Source organism: Coloeus monedula (assembly GCF_965178545.1).
Source record: "Coloeus monedula genome assembly, chromosome: 15".
NCBI lineage: Eukaryota > Metazoa > Chordata > Aves > Passeriformes > Corvidae > Coloeus > Coloeus monedula.
Genome location: NC_138795.1, coordinates 7,474,960 through 7,494,487, shown reverse-complemented (window position 1 = coordinate 7,494,487; position 19,528 = coordinate 7,474,960). Strand labels below are relative to the sequence as shown.

General features: G+C 41.9%; 1 protein-coding gene across 1 annotated transcript in view; it reads right to left on the bottom strand.

The window, feature by feature from the left end:
- ADAMTS2 (ADAM metallopeptidase with thrombospondin type 1 motif 2) overlaps positions 1-19,528 on the bottom strand; it is a gene marked incomplete at both ends in the record, with an annotated part of 173,663 nt that overhangs the window by 49,838 nt on the left and 104,297 nt on the right. Inside the window, 1 exon segment of the mRNA XM_082291267.1 lies at positions 5,645-5,847. Within this exon segment, the coding sequence (XP_082147393.1) occupies positions 5,645-5,847 (203 nt within the window).

The window sequence follows — 19,528 nt, the reverse complement described above, 5'->3', positions numbered from 1 at the left end:
CATGTTGGTATTTGGAGTAAAGGAAAAAATCTGTCTTTTAACAGTACCTACCCTCTACCTTGAGGACGGTACCAAAACCTGTGTGATAGGGCAGCAAGGCACATTCCAGTTACCAATAATGAGCAATGCTCACCTAATTGACACTGGGAATACTATCCCTGTGAAAATGAGCACAACCTCTAAGAGTTCTGAGAGGGTCTCTCCTGCAGGAGCCCCTGAATGCCCAATCACAATTACAGCTTCCGCTGTAGGGTGGCAATCAAGATAATGAACAAAAATACCCTCATGGAGGCCTCTTCAGACACTGTTCACACCAGCCACAGCTACTGGTTCATAATGAACAGTCAAAAGGTGGAGTTAACTCACATACATATATTTAAACTTTCAAACAAGCTGTAATTCAGCTACTGACAGCTCAAGTCCCTCAGATGAATAGAGTTGGACTCACATTTGTTATTTGTGGAACTTCTTAGAGTTAGTTCAAATTTAAAGTGCCCGTATTAAAATAAACTGATTTTAAATAATGAGCATTGGAGCTTATGAATTATTTAACTTTCAAAAATCCAGTCAAATTCTGCATTATTGAACTATCCTTGCTGTCTAAAAAAAATGCTTTTTAGTTTAAAAAGCGTGATTCTGAAGATAGGGAGCACCATTATTTCAATGTATTCAATCATCACTTTCTTTTTAACAGCTTGAATTAGACATGCTTTCAGGTTTTTATCCAACTGTCAGTTAGAAACCGATGGCATTTCTGCCCTTTCCTCTCATTAGGGACTTGCTGTTCTGTACCTGCAAATCTTCATCCCTCATCAGCCAGAGATATGAGAGCAGAAATCTCATCTATAATAGTAGTATCATGTACATCCTATTAAAGAGGACAGATAACACATTCAACAGCGCCTCAGGGCCACAATTTCAAAGACATGTGTAGTGCTGAAAGATGCAGGTGAAAGACTCCAGGGACTTTCCAAAGCCCCCAGCTGCATAACTCTCATTGATTTCAGTTATTCAAATGAAAAGTTGTTTAATGTATTTGTTCTGGAGTTGAAGTTTCACTTGAAGGCTGGGGGATACAAAATCCCATGAGTTAATTTTTAATTCTGATTCTCACTGATTTCAAAAGCAAGTAAATGACTAAATACTCAGATAAATCTAGCCCAGAGTGAGGCATAAATCCTATTTAAGGTCTATCTCCCTTTGAAATACCAGCAATTAGGCACTTAGCTACTTAGGAGATGGAGTTTGGTATCACAAATATTTTGGCCATATATCCATTACATGAATATATATAAATATTGTAATATCAGTCCTTTTACAGTAAAAGAATGGAAAAGAAATTAAAATATTTTTTACCCCTGAAAATTGCTTAACCCTGGAAACTACTTTTAAGAGGGTTATGAAATGATCAGAGAATTTCAGCACCAGGGGTGGCTACCAACAACACCCACTTCAGAGTCAATGAACCCTTTAGCTTGGAAAATCTCTTTAAGATCATCAAGTCCAACCATCAACCCAGCACTGACAAGGCCACCACAACACCACATCTCCAAGCACCACATCCAAATATCTTCTAAACATCTCAAGGGATGGTGACTCCATCACTTCCCTGGGCACCCTGTTCCAATGCTGGACAACCCTTCCCATGAAGACATTTTTCCAAATATCCAATCTAAACATCTCCTGGAGCAACTTGAGGCCATGTCCAGATCGCACTGCAGAGTCTCCCAGCCCTCCAGCAGATCAACACTCCCATCCACCTTGGTGCACCTGCACGTGTACCGAGGATGCGTTCAATTCCCTAATCCAGATCACTGATATTAAACACTGCTGGCCCTGGGGAATACCACTTTGGACTGGCTGCCGACTGGATTTGGTTCCGTTCACCACCACCCTTTGGACTTGACCATCCAGCCAGTTTTTTCACCCTGTGATCAGTGCACCCATCCAAGCCATTCAACTCAATGACATCCATTCAGCACCCTTCTCCTCCTCCCAAAGCATCCTGCAGTGAAAACCTTTTCTTTCCCAACCAACAAGGTAATTCTCCAATGCCACTTCTAACCTTGCACTTTCCTAATGTTTCCCAAACCATTATACAAGCAGATAGAATTACTGGGGGTTTGAGATGCCTTCTTGCTGAAATTGAATTACCTTCTACGTTCTTGAGTAAGTAAAGAGCTACAAGAATCCACCCAAATATCTCTCCTCTGTAGCAATGCTCCTGCATGCTATAAATACAAAGTTAATTTGTGCAATGTGTGGGCTCACGCTTGGAAATGCAGAGGACTGTGCAGGCCAATATCCTTCCCAGGAAAAAACACAGCATGACGTACAAATGAAAATGGTGCAAGCGAGAGGCAGCCGAGGGTCTCTAAAGAGAAAATCATGGCATATTTTCCAAAGGTGACTGAATGTCCCCATGGTGCTGAGCAGACAAAAGAGACGAGGTCAAGAGAAACTGGAGTTCCAGAGGAAATGACTGGAGGATGAAAAAGGGGAGGCATGAGGCCGAGCTCACTGCAGTGGAACGGCTGGCGCACAGTCAGACAATACGTGGCTGCAGCCCAATGTGTTAAAAATCCTCTGGCATCTATCACCATTTGTTTGGGAGTGACTTCATTTCCAAACTTTGGGATAAATATTAGCACAGCTATTCAAGATATCCAGGACACCCAGCCCCTGTCTTTTCTCACTTCATGGCTTTTAGGTGTGGACTGTAACACATCACTTAAGCTGCACAAAACAGATTTTACTGAATTTGCAGTCATTGCACTGGGCTTGAAAAAAAAAAAGAAATATTGTTTTGATTGGGTTGGTGGTAGGGTTCCACCCAAGATCCCTGGGAAAAGTTAGTTAAGGACAACTGCTCACGCCATCACACACAAGGAGATCAAACACAGCAGGAAAAGCAACCATGCTCAGAGTTGCTTCTGGGAAAGTAATGTCTTGCCCCAGGAGAGGCAATTCACCTAAGATTTATTACATTTTTGGAACCTCAGAAATTCAACTATTTGATCACCTGTTTTATCTCCAGTAAACACGTTCACTATTATTTTACTTTGTTACCATGCATTCTTGATTATATGCTTACTACCTCGTTACCATACAAAGCTAATTGATTCTATGCCTTGTTACTACAGGAAGCTAATTGATTACATCCTAAAACCAGCAGGGTACACACAATCTGATGGTAATGAGAGGATCTCTGATTAGATTTAAAAATACAGCTGGAATTGTTTGTAGCTGTCTCTTCTTTTTAAGTGACCTCGGACCAACACATCTCATCAGAAACACACTGCATACATGTGACCCCCAACAGTCAGGGACCCCAAAGCCTTTTATATTGGGGTCATTTTCTAAATTAAAACCCCCAACTATTCAAAGAGGTAGAAGAGAGGACAATGGGGGAATCACTGTGAATCTCAGGAAAGAAGACCAAAGCCATGTTCTACACAGAATGACACCTTGCACCCATCTAGTAATGAGGGCAAGAGCTGGAGCTGCCCTGCCGAGGGGAAGGAGAGGTTCTGCACTGTGATGTCCCTTGACACAATACAGGTCCCCAGCACCACCATCTGCACTAACAAAGTCCTCTTACCTCTCTGTGCTAGAGCTGGAAACAGCACTGGTTACCATCACCCACCCCTCTGCTAAAATACAAAGTCTAGAAACCAGCTGAGTTTTGATGGAAAGAATAGGACAACACTGATGACTGCCAGTGATTATCCAGAGCCTCTCAAGAGGCCTTGGGGATTTCAAACAGCTCCTCGAATTTGGGCACAAGGCATGGGACACATCCTCAGTCCCCAAAAGACATGCTTGTACCTCAGAGCTCTCAACAGAACAATTGCTGCCTATGCCAAGAGCTGCTGTGCCCTGTGGGGATGGTTACACAGGCTGCACTTTCTAAACCACTTGCAGAGACAGGCTGCTTAAGAGTTGTTATTTCTTGCAATTTGTGTCTTGGATGGTTTACTAAAATTAGGAAAAAGTATATTCCAGAGCTGGAACATTTATGGCTTCTTTACCATTACTGTATATTTTAATCCTTAAAAATAGATTTAAGTGAGATGATAAGTAAAGAGTCCTGTTTAATCTATTTTGGCTTGTTTGCCACATTCCTGGTTTGGCCTGTTTGACTTGTTAATTTAGAGATGCATAAAACCATCTGTTTCACTGTAGACTTTGTTTTAAGCCTCAGAGGAAACAAACCACACAAATAAATGAAATTCACTATGTCATTTCTGTTAGAATATATGCATTTACAGCCATCAGAGCAGACACCAAGTACCCCATAACTCCAGCGTTAGGGCAGGTTTTTAACTATTTACAATGCTGTTCCAAAAAGTCATAACTGAATTTATATCACACAGGGGATTTTCTTAAATTGTATTCCAGCTCTCATTTAAAATGAAAAACAGTGATATTGTGCACATTGCTAAAAGAACATAATAAAGAAAGAAAAAACCAAGCTTCATAATTGAAAAAATATATCTTGGAAAAGCTACATCCCAGGCAAATCTACCTAATAGCCTGGATTTCTGCCTCTGTGTTTTGTAAAGTGAAAGGAGTCATCTACAGGCTCATCCTCTTGACACAACTGTAAACTTCAGCAGTCAGACTCCATTTGTCAAAAACAGAGCAGACCTACAAATTTTTACTCAACACTATTTTACTAAGAACACACATTCACTGAGCCCAAAGCTTTTTCAGAAGTGTGTCTTATTGAGAAAAGACTCCTATTCCAGATGGGAAGGAGAAGGAAGGAAGTCATCCCCAAATGAGTTGCCTCTTAGGGGGGCTATCATTTACTTCTATTTTTTGGGCAAAAGAATAAAATCTATTTTGGTTTTGATCTGGGATGATTTTTCAAGTCTTGGTTCTTTTCTAAAAAATAGCATCCTTGCTTACTGTCTGGGGTACTAGAGGACTGCTGCATTGATATTTAGAAATAAAAAGTGATTCTTTCAAACACAATATTCCCCAGTGTCTCCTTTCATCACTCCTACACTATATAGTTTGTTGCACAGACTATGGTTCTGAAGATTAAATATTTAACTAAGGAAACCTAAAGATGTCAGTCATGGAGTAAATACTAAATCAATTTAAGAAAGCTCAGTGTTATACTGCATAACATTTTACTGCAGTGTGAACGAGGAGCGGGGAGGTGCCCTGGGACCTAAAGTGGCTGTCGAGAAATCAAAGAATTTAGCTGAGTAGTTTTAAAAATGTAAAAGCCAACTGTAATTTCTGTTAGAACCTTATTTGAAGACAGTTCTTCAAACTGTGTTCCTCAGCAGGAAGCTTAGATTAAGGGAATATACAGCTAAAACATAATGACTTCCAAAAACCTGAGCCCCTGACCTTGTGTCCCCACCCACCAAAGTACATAAGCAGGACTTTGAACATTTTAACAGTCCCACATTCAGCTTCTGTCTTGGTTCCTTTTGCTTTTTTCTTTTTTTTTTTTTTGCTTCTCCCCTATTGGATTTTCTGAAAGTGGCCTGGATTTCCCTCCTAGAGTTATTTTTTCTCCTACCACGAGAAAAATCTTTTACTTCTTATTCAAGTGGCTTACCCAACCTACATTCCCAGCCCTTTCAGAGCCTTCCCGCCAGGCAGCACGCAGGGCTGTACTCACAATATTCATCAAGGTCAGCAGGTACTTCTGAACATGTTCTTTCCCATGGAACTGAACAACTGAGTCATCAACCCCCAGGAGGACCTCAATGTTGTAATCATCCTCTGTCGCATGCCTTCGACGGCGCTGCCTCGATCTCTGCACCTGCTCTTCAACAAGGCCCAGCGCGCTGTCGAGGTTGTCCAAACCAGTGAGGTTGGAGGCTGAAATCAAACAGACAAATGAGTTATCAGCCAGGAGAGGTTCAGGTTTCAGCTAAGACAAATTTGAAGTAGCAGTATTTGTTATGTTCTAAGTGTTATGTAACAGCTAATAATGACATATTAGTTTCACGTAATGTCAACTAAAAATGACCTAATTGAGAGAGAAATATGACCTAAAATGTTTTTATTTTGCAAAGTAAAAGCAATACTTTCTACAAAGTAATACTGCATAATAAATACAGGCCCAAAAGAGAAGCAAGTCATACCAATGATGAGAATCTTTATGAGAAGAATGGAGCTGTTTGCAGTAAAATACTTGTTGCTTAAAAGTACTTCTGACAGAAATACACTGTCCAGGGATCCTGTGCTACCCAGGATAGCCTCTATTTAGAACAGTTAAAGATAGACACATACCTCAAAATCTGATCTTACTGCCCACAGACTCCTATTGCAAGGTAAGTGCAGTTGCCACTACAACCTTTTGCTATCCAGGCAGGTACCACCAAACCAGTCCCACTGGCCTCATCCCATTAGCTCCTTTCCTAGTTACACACATGCAATCCAACAGTAGTAACATGGATCCTATTTATCACAACAGCTCAGTACCACATTTTAGATACAAGATAAATTAATTTATAGCAACTTCCACAATTTTTTGAGCAGCTTTACACCCTTCATTCTGAATTTTCCATGTCACTTTGCATTACTGCATGTCAAAGACCAACCCACCAGGCACGGCAGTTGTCCCCTTCATTACTAATAATTTCTAACAGTTCCTGTGATATGAAAAGCATGTTCTCTGACAAGATGGACATGCTTAATGTGGCACTTACCCACTAAAAATTAACTTGAAAATATGGAATCTTGACATTTCATCGTACAGAATAACAATGATTAGTATTAATATCATTATTACCATTTGCATTACAAGAGACTAGAATCACCACTAAAAACCTCTTGATTTTAGCAAATGTCAGGAAAGACTCGCTTGGAGAGGTCAGCAAAGGTGGTGAGAGGGCTGTGAGTTGAGTAAAGGTCCCAATGCTTCATTCACAGAAATATGTTGGGAAGCAAAGGGAGGAAGCCCAAGACGTCACCTTCAAACCAGAAATGAGAAATAGCTCTGGGAAATGTTACAAAAGTGGATTCTCCATTTTCATTTATTGAAGTTTTCACATCAAAAGTGGCTGCTTGGGAAGGGAATGAGTCACCAGATCACTGAGCTCATCGCAAGAACATCTGCGCTCTTGCCTGAACTTCGCAGCCTCAGGCTGCTGTGTCAGCAGGTGCTGGGCAATGTGCAGGCCGAGTAGAGTGCCCCACAGCTCCCCACTGAGGTGAGAACAACACACCGACCTGCACAGCCTCCGGCTGCCCGCAGGGACACACACCAGGCATCCCCAACCCACACGGAGCAATCGTTACTGCCCCGGGCCCCAGGCTGTGCCTTGTGTGGTAAGAAGCTGGTCTCTGTCCTCTTTGAAGAGACCTCCAGGCAAAGGACAGCCCCTGAAAGACACAGCTTCTTGCCATTTTCCAGCAAGCTTCAAGGACACGCTTGTCCTGAGATCCACAGCTGCAGGGATCTCCTCTGCGCTGCACTGGCAGGGCTCCCCTTGCTCAGTGGACAGAGAGAAGGTCCCACGTCATGATCCTACATCCCCATGGAGCCCCCATGTCCTTCTCCCCAAACAGCAACGTTTCATGTAGTTAACAAGCACAACCACCACGTTCTCATTGCCAGCCTCAAGGCTCCCAGCAGCTTCTGCTCCTGGGGCCACAAGCTTTTAAAATTAGTCTGATCAGAATCCATGATTCAGCATGAAAATTCATTCTTCACAAAGAGCCCAGCTGTCACTCCCACGTAAACCATGGAGGGCGAATGAGCCTGGCCTGGCAGCAATGGAGGCAGCTCTTTATCAGGCTCCAGACCTGCCAGGCAGCCAGCTCCAGCCCTGCCTCGTGGTTTACTCCACCAGGAAAGCTTTAGTGTTAAAATTTCCTAGCTAGTGCTCAGAAGTAGTGACCAAGCCATCACAGTGGGGACTCACTGTGGGACCATGAGGCAATCATATATTCATGATCTACAAGAAAAATCACAGTTACTGTAAAATTTGACCATAAATCTTAAAAGATCTGTAAGAAAGTAAGCCTAGACTGGCAGGGGTTGCAGGTCATGTCTTCTCTCGGCTGCTTATAAAAAGCTAAAGCAATCAGCAGCAAGGCAAAGCTATCAGAGGTGCTACTGCAGAACAGTAGTGCTGGGTAGAGGGAGAGCCTGAGCCCTGCAGTGAGGCTGTGGACAGGAAGCTCTGCTGGATAGTGGGCTGTTATTTGGGTGGGTGATTGGCTGTCAAGGTATCTGAGCTTTTGTGCTTTCATTTCTTTCCCTTATGTGTCAAACTAATTCCTGGTGCAGTGTCTTTATTCCTGCTGTGAGTAAATCAGCCAGAGGCAAAATGTGATCCTACCATCCTGCAGTGAAAACTGCCTGTCCTCCCTCTTTGCTGCTCACTTCATCACTGTCACACTGTAGTCCCTACAGTCCTGCCAACTCCTGAGAAAAGTTACCAGGATGTTCCTTGGAAGTCATCTCACTGCCAGTAGGTGCCAACCAACCACTTTAAATTTTCTTTGGACCATAAAAATTCCCCATACACACAGTTACCTTCACCCCTCAACTGTTCCATCTCAAGACAACACATCCAGTGGGCACTGGTACCTCTGAGGCACCAACCCCATGTGTTTCCCAGCAGAAAGAAAGCCACACTGGCTCCAGCTGGTGCTGGAACCATCCCAAGACCAGAAACACAGCTCAAAACATTTACAACAGTAGCTGCAAGATTTCTGGTTCATATCCCAACTTCCCACCCAGTGCTCTTTCCCGGAGGCTGTCCCCAGATGGGCAGGGATGCCTCCACACACGCCTGACCACAAACCCTCCAGTGCTCCTCTGCCTCTCAGGATCTTGAATGATGAATTGCTGGATTTGCTGGACCATGCGATGTTATTTCCATGTTGGATTTGCTCCTAAATGACAGTTACATCCAAGTGAAATTAATACCCCTATCTTAGCAAAGAGAAACAAAGCTCCAACTGTAGTAAATGAGAAATTTGTGGTGTTTTGGCATCTCAACTTTCCTTAGTTAACGTCAGTAACTTTGCTGTATCATTGTACTGCTAACAATATGCTAGAAAAGCTCAAGAGAAAGCACAAAGAACTAAATAAGACACCATATTCCTGCTTCACATTTTGCACATTACATTCCTTCTGATCACCCCTGCACTTTGAACACTAACATCACAAAAGTAATCTCAAACTGCACTGTTTTACTAAATCATCCCAAGACCTCTGCCTCAGATATCAATTTTCAGCAGCTTTTGCCAAATCAGCCACTAATTATTGGTGCCAACTTTGTTCTCCATCTCCCAAGAGAGATGGAGAGCATTTGCAGAGCCTCACAACAGCCTGTGTTGAAACCCTCTTGCTCCTGCTAGGAAAAATTCACATTTGTGAAAATTAACCACTCAGAGACAAGCTTCTATTTTTCACTTTTGCTGCTCATTCAAAATAAATCAAAAGACAGCAGCACTCTAACAGTTCATCCAAAAATCCCTCAACCCCTCTTTTTTTCTAATGCCAGCTGAAAACTCAGTGGAGTTTCAGTAATTTTCTCCTACAACTGCAGACCATCTTCCAGAGAAGGAATAAAAAGTGCCCACGTTGTAAATTAGTATTGCCTTTGCAGGTCTTCAGAAGAATTCTCCATCTGCAACAGTTTGGGATGACACCACCTTATTTTCTGGGAATTTTCGCCTTGTTCATGAATGTTTGATATCATGTTCTTTATGGAAACCCAATTACATGACATCTCCTGATTTCTGCCTCACCCATCATGGCAGGCAAAGCTCAAACAGCTGCTCTGAGTTACTGAAGCATGAACACACTGCCTGCCATGAAAACTGCCTCTCCCTGTGTTTTCTGTCACTCCCTTTAGGACATCCACCAAATCCACAGTTGCTGGCTCATGACCTTGTTTTGGTTTTTTTCATGACCCCTTTCAAAAAGGCTCAGGAAAATATGGCTGCACCTACAGTCCTTATGAAACAACTGCACTTTAACAGTACCAGCCTTAGGGTTCCCCAATCTCACAGCAGCAATATTGTCCTAATAAAGCAGTTTCTAATATTTTACCTCCTCTTTCTGATAGGGAGAAGGAAACTTTCTGGCAAGCCCTGAGCAGAGACCAGGATGAGCAGCTGGGAGACTGAACTGTGTGTCATGTTCACAGCCATCATCTGCAGCTTGTCAGCACAGCAATGAGCTGGAATTTCATTTCAAACCTGAGTGTGCAGGATTCAGACCAGCCAGCCACCATTGAAATGCAGCTGGTTTGCTTTTGTGGACACTTAATCTGTCAGTGTGGGAGCAGACGAACACCTGAGCCGACTGCTGAGCACCTTCTCTGCAGCCACACGAGGATCAGCACTTCTGATCTGCTGCTTTGCCACTCATCTCAATTCCTGGGACACATTGTTGAAGGAACTGCCAGCTTCCCATTCCTTGCTGCAAACCACTAGCTTTTGCGTTGTTGTTTTTATGTTTTTCACCCCAGTGACTCAGACTGAGCACCAGTGAAGCACAGCTGGAGCCTGTTCTGCTGTGGTGGCAAATACATCTGTGGCAGCACAGGAGGCCTGGGCACCCAGCCCTGCTCAGCTGCACCACAGCTGGTGGCAGTGCCACTCCAAGCCTGGAACTACAATCCCAGTGTAGGCATGAGCCCATCCATCCCTCGGTGCTGCAAATGCAGGAGGAACAGGCTGTGTGGTACCGAAGCAGAAGTAGACAGGGTGGACTTGCTTTAGCTCTCAGCTTGCCACTGCTCAAGTACATCTGCACCTCTGGAAAAGTACCAAGCCCCACTGACAGCTTGACAGAGAACTGCTCTCTTGGGAATGGCACCTTAAATCATGAGCCATCTTTCTGCAGCACTCCCTGCCACTCAGATCCTGTAGGCTTCTGTTGCATCAGTCCTCTGCGATCAACTGACTCCGTAATCTGCCTCCAATTAGCCTGATCATGTATTCTACCAAAACCCTTGTTTGTCTTCCATGGTAAATTGAAGCCCAACCCATGGAGGTTGGAGTCGACAATGAGCAGTCATTAAACCTTGGATTTTATCCCCTAGTGATTAATTCTCCCATTTTTAAGTTCCTCAGTTTGGGGTTTTGTTTTTCAGTCCAGTTGCGCACAATCATGTTGTGCTTTGTTCATTTCCTAACCAATAGTTTCTCTGATTTTTAATTTCTTTAAAAACTTATTTCTGCTGGTTTTACAGCCCTGCTCACCTTCCTCTGCTCTCTGCTTTGTTTTCCAAATGTCCTCTACTTGTCTTTCTTCTCCCCCTTAACCATCCTGCTCAGCTACATTGGTGTTTCATAATTTATAAATCCCTTTCCCATGCTACAGTCTGAATTTGGACCCTTCTGCTATAGATCACTCATAAGAAAACTGGGTAAAGGCAGCAGGGAATTAAAATGGGAGAGAGCTTCTGTGAGGTGAAAGCAAATTGAAAACGGCCTAAACAAGAGAAGGAAATCTCACAGAGTGCACTGGGTACAGGATACCAAGTCAGCCCTGTTTAAAAGGCATCTCCAGGAGGACACTGCCTCAACACAATTTTAACTTGGAGCTCAATTTTCATGGGATCCTTGGGATTTCTTGACTCACAGGTTAACAGTAGCTGCTACTTGGTAAATCGTTAACCAAGAGCAATTACTGCAGCAGAATTCTCTTGAAGAGCATGATCAAATTCCTCACACTTTTTTACATAAACCAAAAGCAAGATCACACTAGTAAACCAAAGACTGGGCATGCACCAGGCATCCTCTCCAACGTTATGAATTGTCCTGCCCTCATCTGCAAAGAAGCAGCCATCCAAAAGGAAACTTTTCGGCTGCATGCCTTGCTGACCATATGATCTCATTACAAGCTCCCTGCCTCTCAGTTATGGTAATGCCATTTCTGGTCAAATCACATTTTAACACAGAGCCTGCTCCACCTTTCATCTGACATGGGGGAGTTTGCCACAGCTGTTGGGGTAAGTTGGGCTGGGCTCGCCAAAAATAGGTCTCAGACTCAAGCTGCCTGAAGGCCAGCAGATAACAGCAGCTGAGCTCCTGCTGGAATGGTCTTGTCCTGGCATTTGAAATCAGGAGTTCAAAGTATTTAACAGTATTTCATATAGAGAGCAATTCTTGTAAATTCCTTGGGGTAGAACTATTGTCCCCCATTTGCAGAGTGAATGCACATTCTTGCAAACACACAGGCACAAGCAATGTTCCCTTTTCTTCTTGTCACCTTTGCAACAGCACAGTGACTTTGAAACTCAGGACATGCTCAAGTGCCTGCCTAAATCATAAAATCACAAAATGGTTTGGGTTGGAAGGGACCTTAAAGCTCATTTCATTTCATCCCCCTGCCATGGGCAGGGACACTTTCCAGGTTGCTCCAAGTCCCCTCCAACCTGGCTTTGGACATTTCCACGGATGGGGCAGCCACACTTTCTCTGGGCAACTCGTGCCAGGGCCTCATCACCCTCACAGAGAAGATCTTTTTCTTAATATGCAATCTAAACCTAGATCAGAGAATCAGTGTTATAAAGAAAACAAAGATGAACCCACCAAAGTTGAAAAATAGAGAATTTAAAAAAAAAAAAAAAAAAAAAAAAAAAAAAAAAAGGTCTTTCCAAAGGGTAAACCAATTAGTGCAGTGAAAATGGCCAGGTGGACACAGTGGCAAGTGGCCAGGCCAGAGGCACTAAGAATAACCACAGCTAGGTGCTGCCAGGGAGATCTTTTCTGGTATATCACAAGAAAGAGAAAAGATATAACAATACTAAAAAGATAAGCTGAAAACTAAACTGATCTCATCAGGACCAGAGTCACACAAAGAATAACATAAAGATGAGAGATAATTGCACTGTTAGAAGATTAAGTGAGAGCGAGGTAATAGAATACCCCAGGCTAAAACTTTTTTTTTAAATGGTGACACATACTGTGTTAAAATTTTAACTTTCGCCTTACAACATAATAGTCAAAAAGGGGAAATGAAAGAAATGGCAAACCAGCCAGTAAACCAGCCAGTCTGTGTGACCTGGTTGAAATGGAGCTCTCTGAGAACAGAATGCAAATTTTTGTCCAACAGCGAAACTTATCCTTTGGAAAATTTTCAGCTATCAGCCTTACTAATGCAAATACAGGTTTCACAATTTAGCACCAAATAATGCATGAGCAAGATGCCCAAACTCAGTGCTTAAAAGTAAGCTCAAAAAGGGGCAAAAAAGCTACTCTAGGAAATTAATTTAGGGGCCAACTTCTAAGTTTCACTGACTTAATTGATTGCATCTAAGAAGTGCTATCTGGCAAATATTTTGGCAAGTCATTGTAAGCTGGCCTGTATTGCAGAGCCTGTGACTTGCACAACAAGGTGCCTGATTTACCACACCCCACGCACTCCAAGAGCCCACATCTGGCCTGGGAAAAGGGCTCCACCCCTCCCAAGCCCTGGAGTGCACATTGTGCCCGGGCAAAGCAGGCTTTGCTCTGTATCACTCACAGAGAGCTACAAAGGGAGCTCACCGCACTCAATCTCATTTGCAGCTAATGCATAATTAATTAAACTGCAGAGTTCGGCCACATCTCCACACAGGCGCTGGGCACAGAGCCACAGCTCCATGGAGTTCTACGAGCCCCAAAGACCCCACCTGAAGTCCCAAAGGCAAGGGATCAAGGAGCCGACCGCAACTCACTTTTCCTGACCAGGCTTTAACGAAGTGTTTATGGGCTATTTGAGTCCAAGTCTGCCACCGAGATACTCAGATGTCCAATCCATATTCCAAGCATGATTAAATGACAGCAAATTAGCACATTAAGTAAGCTGCCAAGCTGACCCCCTGGCTTTGTAGGTGACATGTCTAACAATCCCACTTGCATTTTTAACAGAATGAAATGCCAAGCCGTGGTGCAGGACCTGAATAACAACAGATTACATGGGATGGCAGTTGTCTTTCCATAAGCCAAGTATTCTGCAAGAAGGGGAAATGAAGTTTAATTACAGTTTAACAAAATAATATTAAAAACCACACAGGTAACAAAAGTCAAATTCCTATCCAGGGCAGGAGGGTGAGATCCGGAAAAAAAGACAAAGAAATACATAAAATAACGATATATCATTGGAAATATTACTGAAAATAACAGCTGAAGCAAATATGTATCTTTCCTATGCTTTTTAGCCATAACCTCAAGTCTTGTCTTTTGGAAACATTTCAAAGTGGAATTATTCCATCCTTTTAAAAGGGCAGCACTTTTCTCAGTTATAAAGTCTCACAAAGTCGTAAATTATACAATTGAATGTTCTCAATGTCAAGTAGAATATAAAACTCATCAGTGTAAATAACATACTGCAAAAATGACAATGCAAACAGCTCCTCTTTCCTACATAATCATAATGGTCTTTTAATTAGACAAAGTAAACAGTCTGCTCATTTCATCTTGTGAAGAGAAGTATAGGAAGAAATTTTCCCAAATTCTAAGGTAAAAAATGTGTGTATTTTGCAATATCCGTAAGTTCAACCGACTTCTTGTACATCTCAGAATATTATGCCATAAATCAGCAGTCAGAGAGACAGACAAAAAAAAAAAGGTAAATTGGAGTATTAGAAGAAGAAAACCTCATCTGGACAGGCTGAGCAAAGGCACTGCAATACATGATGCCTTGGCTACTTATGCTGGCAGGATTTAAAACTGAGGGAGAAGGAGTTACAATTTTACCTATGTTTTTAAAATATCCTTGTTGCTGAATCTGCTTGGACCTTCTGCACTAACAAACCCAGCTGCAATTGATTAGAGACTGTAGGAAGGACAAAGCGCACTTGGAGGATGCAGGAATTTCTTAAACTTCAAAATGACAGTAAAAAGCCCTGAAAGAGAGAATCAGTCTCTGCTCCAGTGAAAGCGCATGAGGTTTAGTCCCAAGGCATTTCAAAATCAAGGGCAAAGGCTTCTTTTGTTATTTGTACAAGAGCTCTAAATCTGTCAGGCCCTACAAAAGGCAAACTGTGAAATGCTGCCCTTCTATTGTGGTGGATGGGTGGGAGGGAGATGGGTCCTGGCAATGACAGCAGGGAAAATGTGCTTTCAACAGGTAGTGCTCTTCATGAACATGGATTGGGGCTGGAGAGAGGGGGAAGGATGGTAGGGAAGAAGGAAAGAAGAAGAATGGGTGCAAGGATACCAAAACCCTCTGGTGAAAAGGCAAATTTAGAGGCAGAAGTTGTGAGGACACAAATGCAAAAGAGAAAAGTGAAAAGAAATCACCGTCAGTTTTCCTGCTGCAGTTCATAGGAAAGAAATGCCAGGGCTTCCTCCCACCTCCCACTCCCCATCCCTGAAAGCTGTGTCCTGGGAACAGCCCCTGAGCTTCAGGGAGAACAGGGACAAACGCCAAGGTTTGCCAGGGAAACCATCTCCCCAGCACCTGCAGGCAGGTTCCTTTCTCAAGATAAATTTAACATTAATATCTGTGAGCTTTAGAGGGATTAGAACAGGTCAACATGCATTTATTTAGTTTTCTGGCAGGTCCAAAATATTTTTAATTCCTTTCAGGTCAAATGGTCTTGAATACTGAACTTTTTTTTAAACTGAAGGAACAAACAAAACATTTCAGTTCATCTGAAATCATACTTTACTCATTTGATATGAAATCATGCACTTTGAGTCTCAATGCAGAGAATCAATTAAAATTATAAGATAGCTCAAGGGAAAGAAGGGAGATGGTTTGTTTAGAATGCACTGCCATGAAACCCCTCAACATTTTCAGCATTTTTCTTCCTTTACCCATGTGAAGTTCAGTGAAAAATCCAGGATTTTTTATTACCAATAAAAAATTTCACCGAACTCAACTATAAGTGGCAGGACTAAAAGGAGTTTCCATTTCTTCTCTTTCCACCATCTACCCCCATTCCTCCAAAGAAACAATCATCATTTCAGGACCTCTGTATTTTTGTTGGGTTATTCACATCTTATTGATAAAGAAGGTATACTCAGCACTGACTGACTTGTCCTTCAAATTGGCTTGTAGCCTAATCAAACTTGGGTCATTCGTCTACTAAATGAGATGTAGCTGGTAGGATGTAGTGCTCCTTGGCAGGCAACAGACAACTCTCCTATAGGGACAAATCAGACTTACCTCAAAATAAAAGCCTTTCAAGAATTAGGTAGCAAGGAATTTATCTCCTGAATTAAAGAAATCATCTTTGTGCAAATAAGGCTCAAAGTGGTCAGCAACTGCATTTGTATTCCCTTTGCAGAATGCTATAAAATTGCTTTAATAGTAATCACTGCTCTGGTCTTACTACAGAGAATGAAATCAGACTTTGAAAAGCAAATGCACAATGCCCCGTAAGAAGGGCTGAGAAACCTCTTACATATATATATATATACACACACACACATATGGATAAATATACTTACATGTAATAATTGCTAAAATAAGAGAACTGTGTATTTTAACAAGGTACAAAGGTGGCTGGAGGGTTGAGGGATGAAAAACACTTGATAGCTTCCTATTAGAAATGTTTTTAAATTAAGTCAAACATTAGAAAACTATCAGAAACAACAGAAAATTGAGATATTAAAGTTTTTTTAAACTCAATTAAATTCTCTTTAAATGGTTTTAACCCAAATGGAAGCTAAGAGGACTAGACAAGTCAATGGATGTTAGAGAAAGAGTGGATGCTGTTAAGGATAAAAGTAGACAGCTGTTCCAAAGCTCCAAGTAGTTTCTGCCTCTGGAACTGGAACAGTATTTAAAGACCATTTAGCCTCTAGCCTGTTACTTTTGCATAGTAACAAATGGAAATGTTAAAGCCAACACCAAAAAACCCCCCTTTCAAATTGCCTTAAAAAGCAGTTGCTAAAGGAACCAAGAAGTTAACTGAGAGCAGTGCTGACATACATGGTAAAGGCTTCCAGTAATTAACACATTCTCTCTAAAACTGGTAAAAACAGGGTCACTCCAGATCTGAGTTCGTGCAATGACTTACAAGTTTTATCCAAATACTGGACTTGATTAGTTGAATTCTATCATGTGTTTCCACATGTTAAGAACTGGCTAACCAAGCCACTCCTACTTTACCTGATTCTAAAAATACCTGTGATCAGTTGAACAACAATCACAGGGAGAAAACAGAAATACAAAAACCTTCCACAAATCATCGGCTGCAGCACCAGAGTTTATGTTCCATTTTGGGAATCAAGAGGTAAAAAGTTGTCGATATTAATCTTCTTTATTCTTCCAAAAACCTAAATGTTTAGGTAATAGATCATACAAACTCTGATGATATTAATTATTAATGCATCCTGTGCTAACAGAAGTAGTAATGTGGTTCCCTTATCTGAAGTCAGAACAGACTCCATCCACTTTCAGTTTTTGCTGAGCAAAAGAGTATTATTTCTTCAATGTTTCAACATAGCAATTCTTCATATTTTCCCATTATCTTAAAAAGAAAAGTCTGCAAAGATAAACAACAAAGTTAACAGTAACTGAACTTACTTTAAAGGAATGAAGTGACATTTGTAGCAAAGGGGAAGCAAGGCTGGAGGGAAAAGTAATATTTTTTGGCAGCTGAAGAAGGCACATGTTGGGTGTCAGGGTCTGTCTCTTCAACAGATTGTTGTTCCCAAAGAGCAGCTTCCTACCTGTCTCCTCAGCAACATAAGTACCACAAATATTTCAGTCTCCTTCAGTTCATCCATTGTACCTGTTCAACCAGATCTGAGACCATAAATCAGTGCTGAAAAAGAATGTTTTTGAAAGTCATACAAAACAGCATTTACTTGTCCAACAACAGTGCTACTCAGTTATGAAATAAGACATGAAAGTACCACAGTCAATAAAGACTCCTCTTTGCTGTGGTGCTCTGGAAGCCCCCATGAGTCCTCAACAATTACTTTGGACCTGCAGGACTCGGAATGCTCCAGCACAGTGTGGGAGCTGGACATGTATTTATTGAAGCTGACACTAATCAATACCCATCACTTTCTCACTGGTTTCAACTTTATTAGAAAAATGATGTCAGCAGCTACTACTGTCCCAGCGAGCCTCAGAAGAAAGCTGAGGGTTGATGGCATCCAGGTGCTCTCATTGCCTGGTTCTCCAGTCTCTCTTCAAGTGAGCTCCAGGCTGCCTTTTCAGTGCAAAGCTTTCCATTCAACCTTTCCTACATTTCTCTTAGGATCAGAGAATTTTAATGTATTACTTTTTCGCTCTTTCCAATCTATTTCTGGCTTATCTTCTCTAAAATTTCTGAAGCATTCGGAAAGGTTTCTTACATTCTGGTTTGAGTCCAAGGTGCCTTGGTCTCAAATACTGCAGTGCAGCTGGGCAACTCTTACATTTTGCTGAATAACTGGTTCACCAAAAACAAAGTTGTGATTGTTTTGAAATTATTTTCAAATCAAATCACAGGGGATTTTTAGTGATTAAAAATAAATTAAATAATGTAATAAGGACTCACATTTCATTTTGGTGAACATATATGCCACAATATGAAAGCGCCCAACCATCTCAGGCTACAGCAGAGAGGAGGACATACAATCATAGAATAGTTTGGGATGCAAAGGACTTTTAAAGGCCACTTATTTCAGCCCCCCTGCAATGTGCAGAGGCATCATCAAGTTGTTCAAAACCTCATCCAGACTGGCCTTGAGTTGTTTCTCTGGGCACACTCAACCTTGCCAGCATAGGGGTGCTCATCTCCCAGTGACAGGAGCCAGCTCTGTCTTGTGGGACTCCAAGCATGGCAAAGTTTGTCCATGCCTTAGGTCTTGAAGGTATAATGGGATTTAAAGCAGTTAGTTCACAGAAAGAAGGAAAGGGCTGCACCTTGCCAAAGAATTGGAACCTCTGGGAATTTGACACAACCAGGAATATGAGGGAGATCCCACCTGAGAGCTTGATTTTTTTGCAGAGACTGCCTCACTTTAAGCTTTGAGATTTTAGTCTTGACCTTGACTTCTTGACCAGTTGAATGGGAGATTGTTCTCTGACTTTAGCAATGGTTCTTAGCCGGACCAAAAAGCAGAAAATACAGATTCTGAGCAACCAGCTTGTTGAGGGAGGGGAGAGGGGGGAACCCACACCAAACAAACCCAACCTCAATGAAAAAATTACAATATGAAAAGAGGGGAAGCAAAGCAGCTTGTGAAGGGAAAAACCTTTTAAAGGTTTTTTCTTCTTTTTTCCTCGCAAAGCAAGAGTGTCGAACTGTGGTATGAAATTAGTGCAGCAACCACTGCCCATTGCATGAGTTTCAGCCATCTCTTCTGACCAAAGGTGGGCTCCACAGTGAGGGTTTTATGTTCGGGAGAACTAAATATTTTTTGGCAATTCCACTAAAATTATGTTTTAAAAATTCATCTGGAAAGCCAAGCAATGCTGTGGGAGACAAAAGAGAACACCAGTATTTGGATCACCTAAAGTACAAGGAAAGTCAGCAAAGAACAAAATGTCTGAAGCATTAACCTGCCAGGATTATATCTTAACATCACAAATTTCAGATGCATTTGAAGTCTCACAACAGAGAAACTAAGGCAACCGACTGAACTTCCTGGTGAA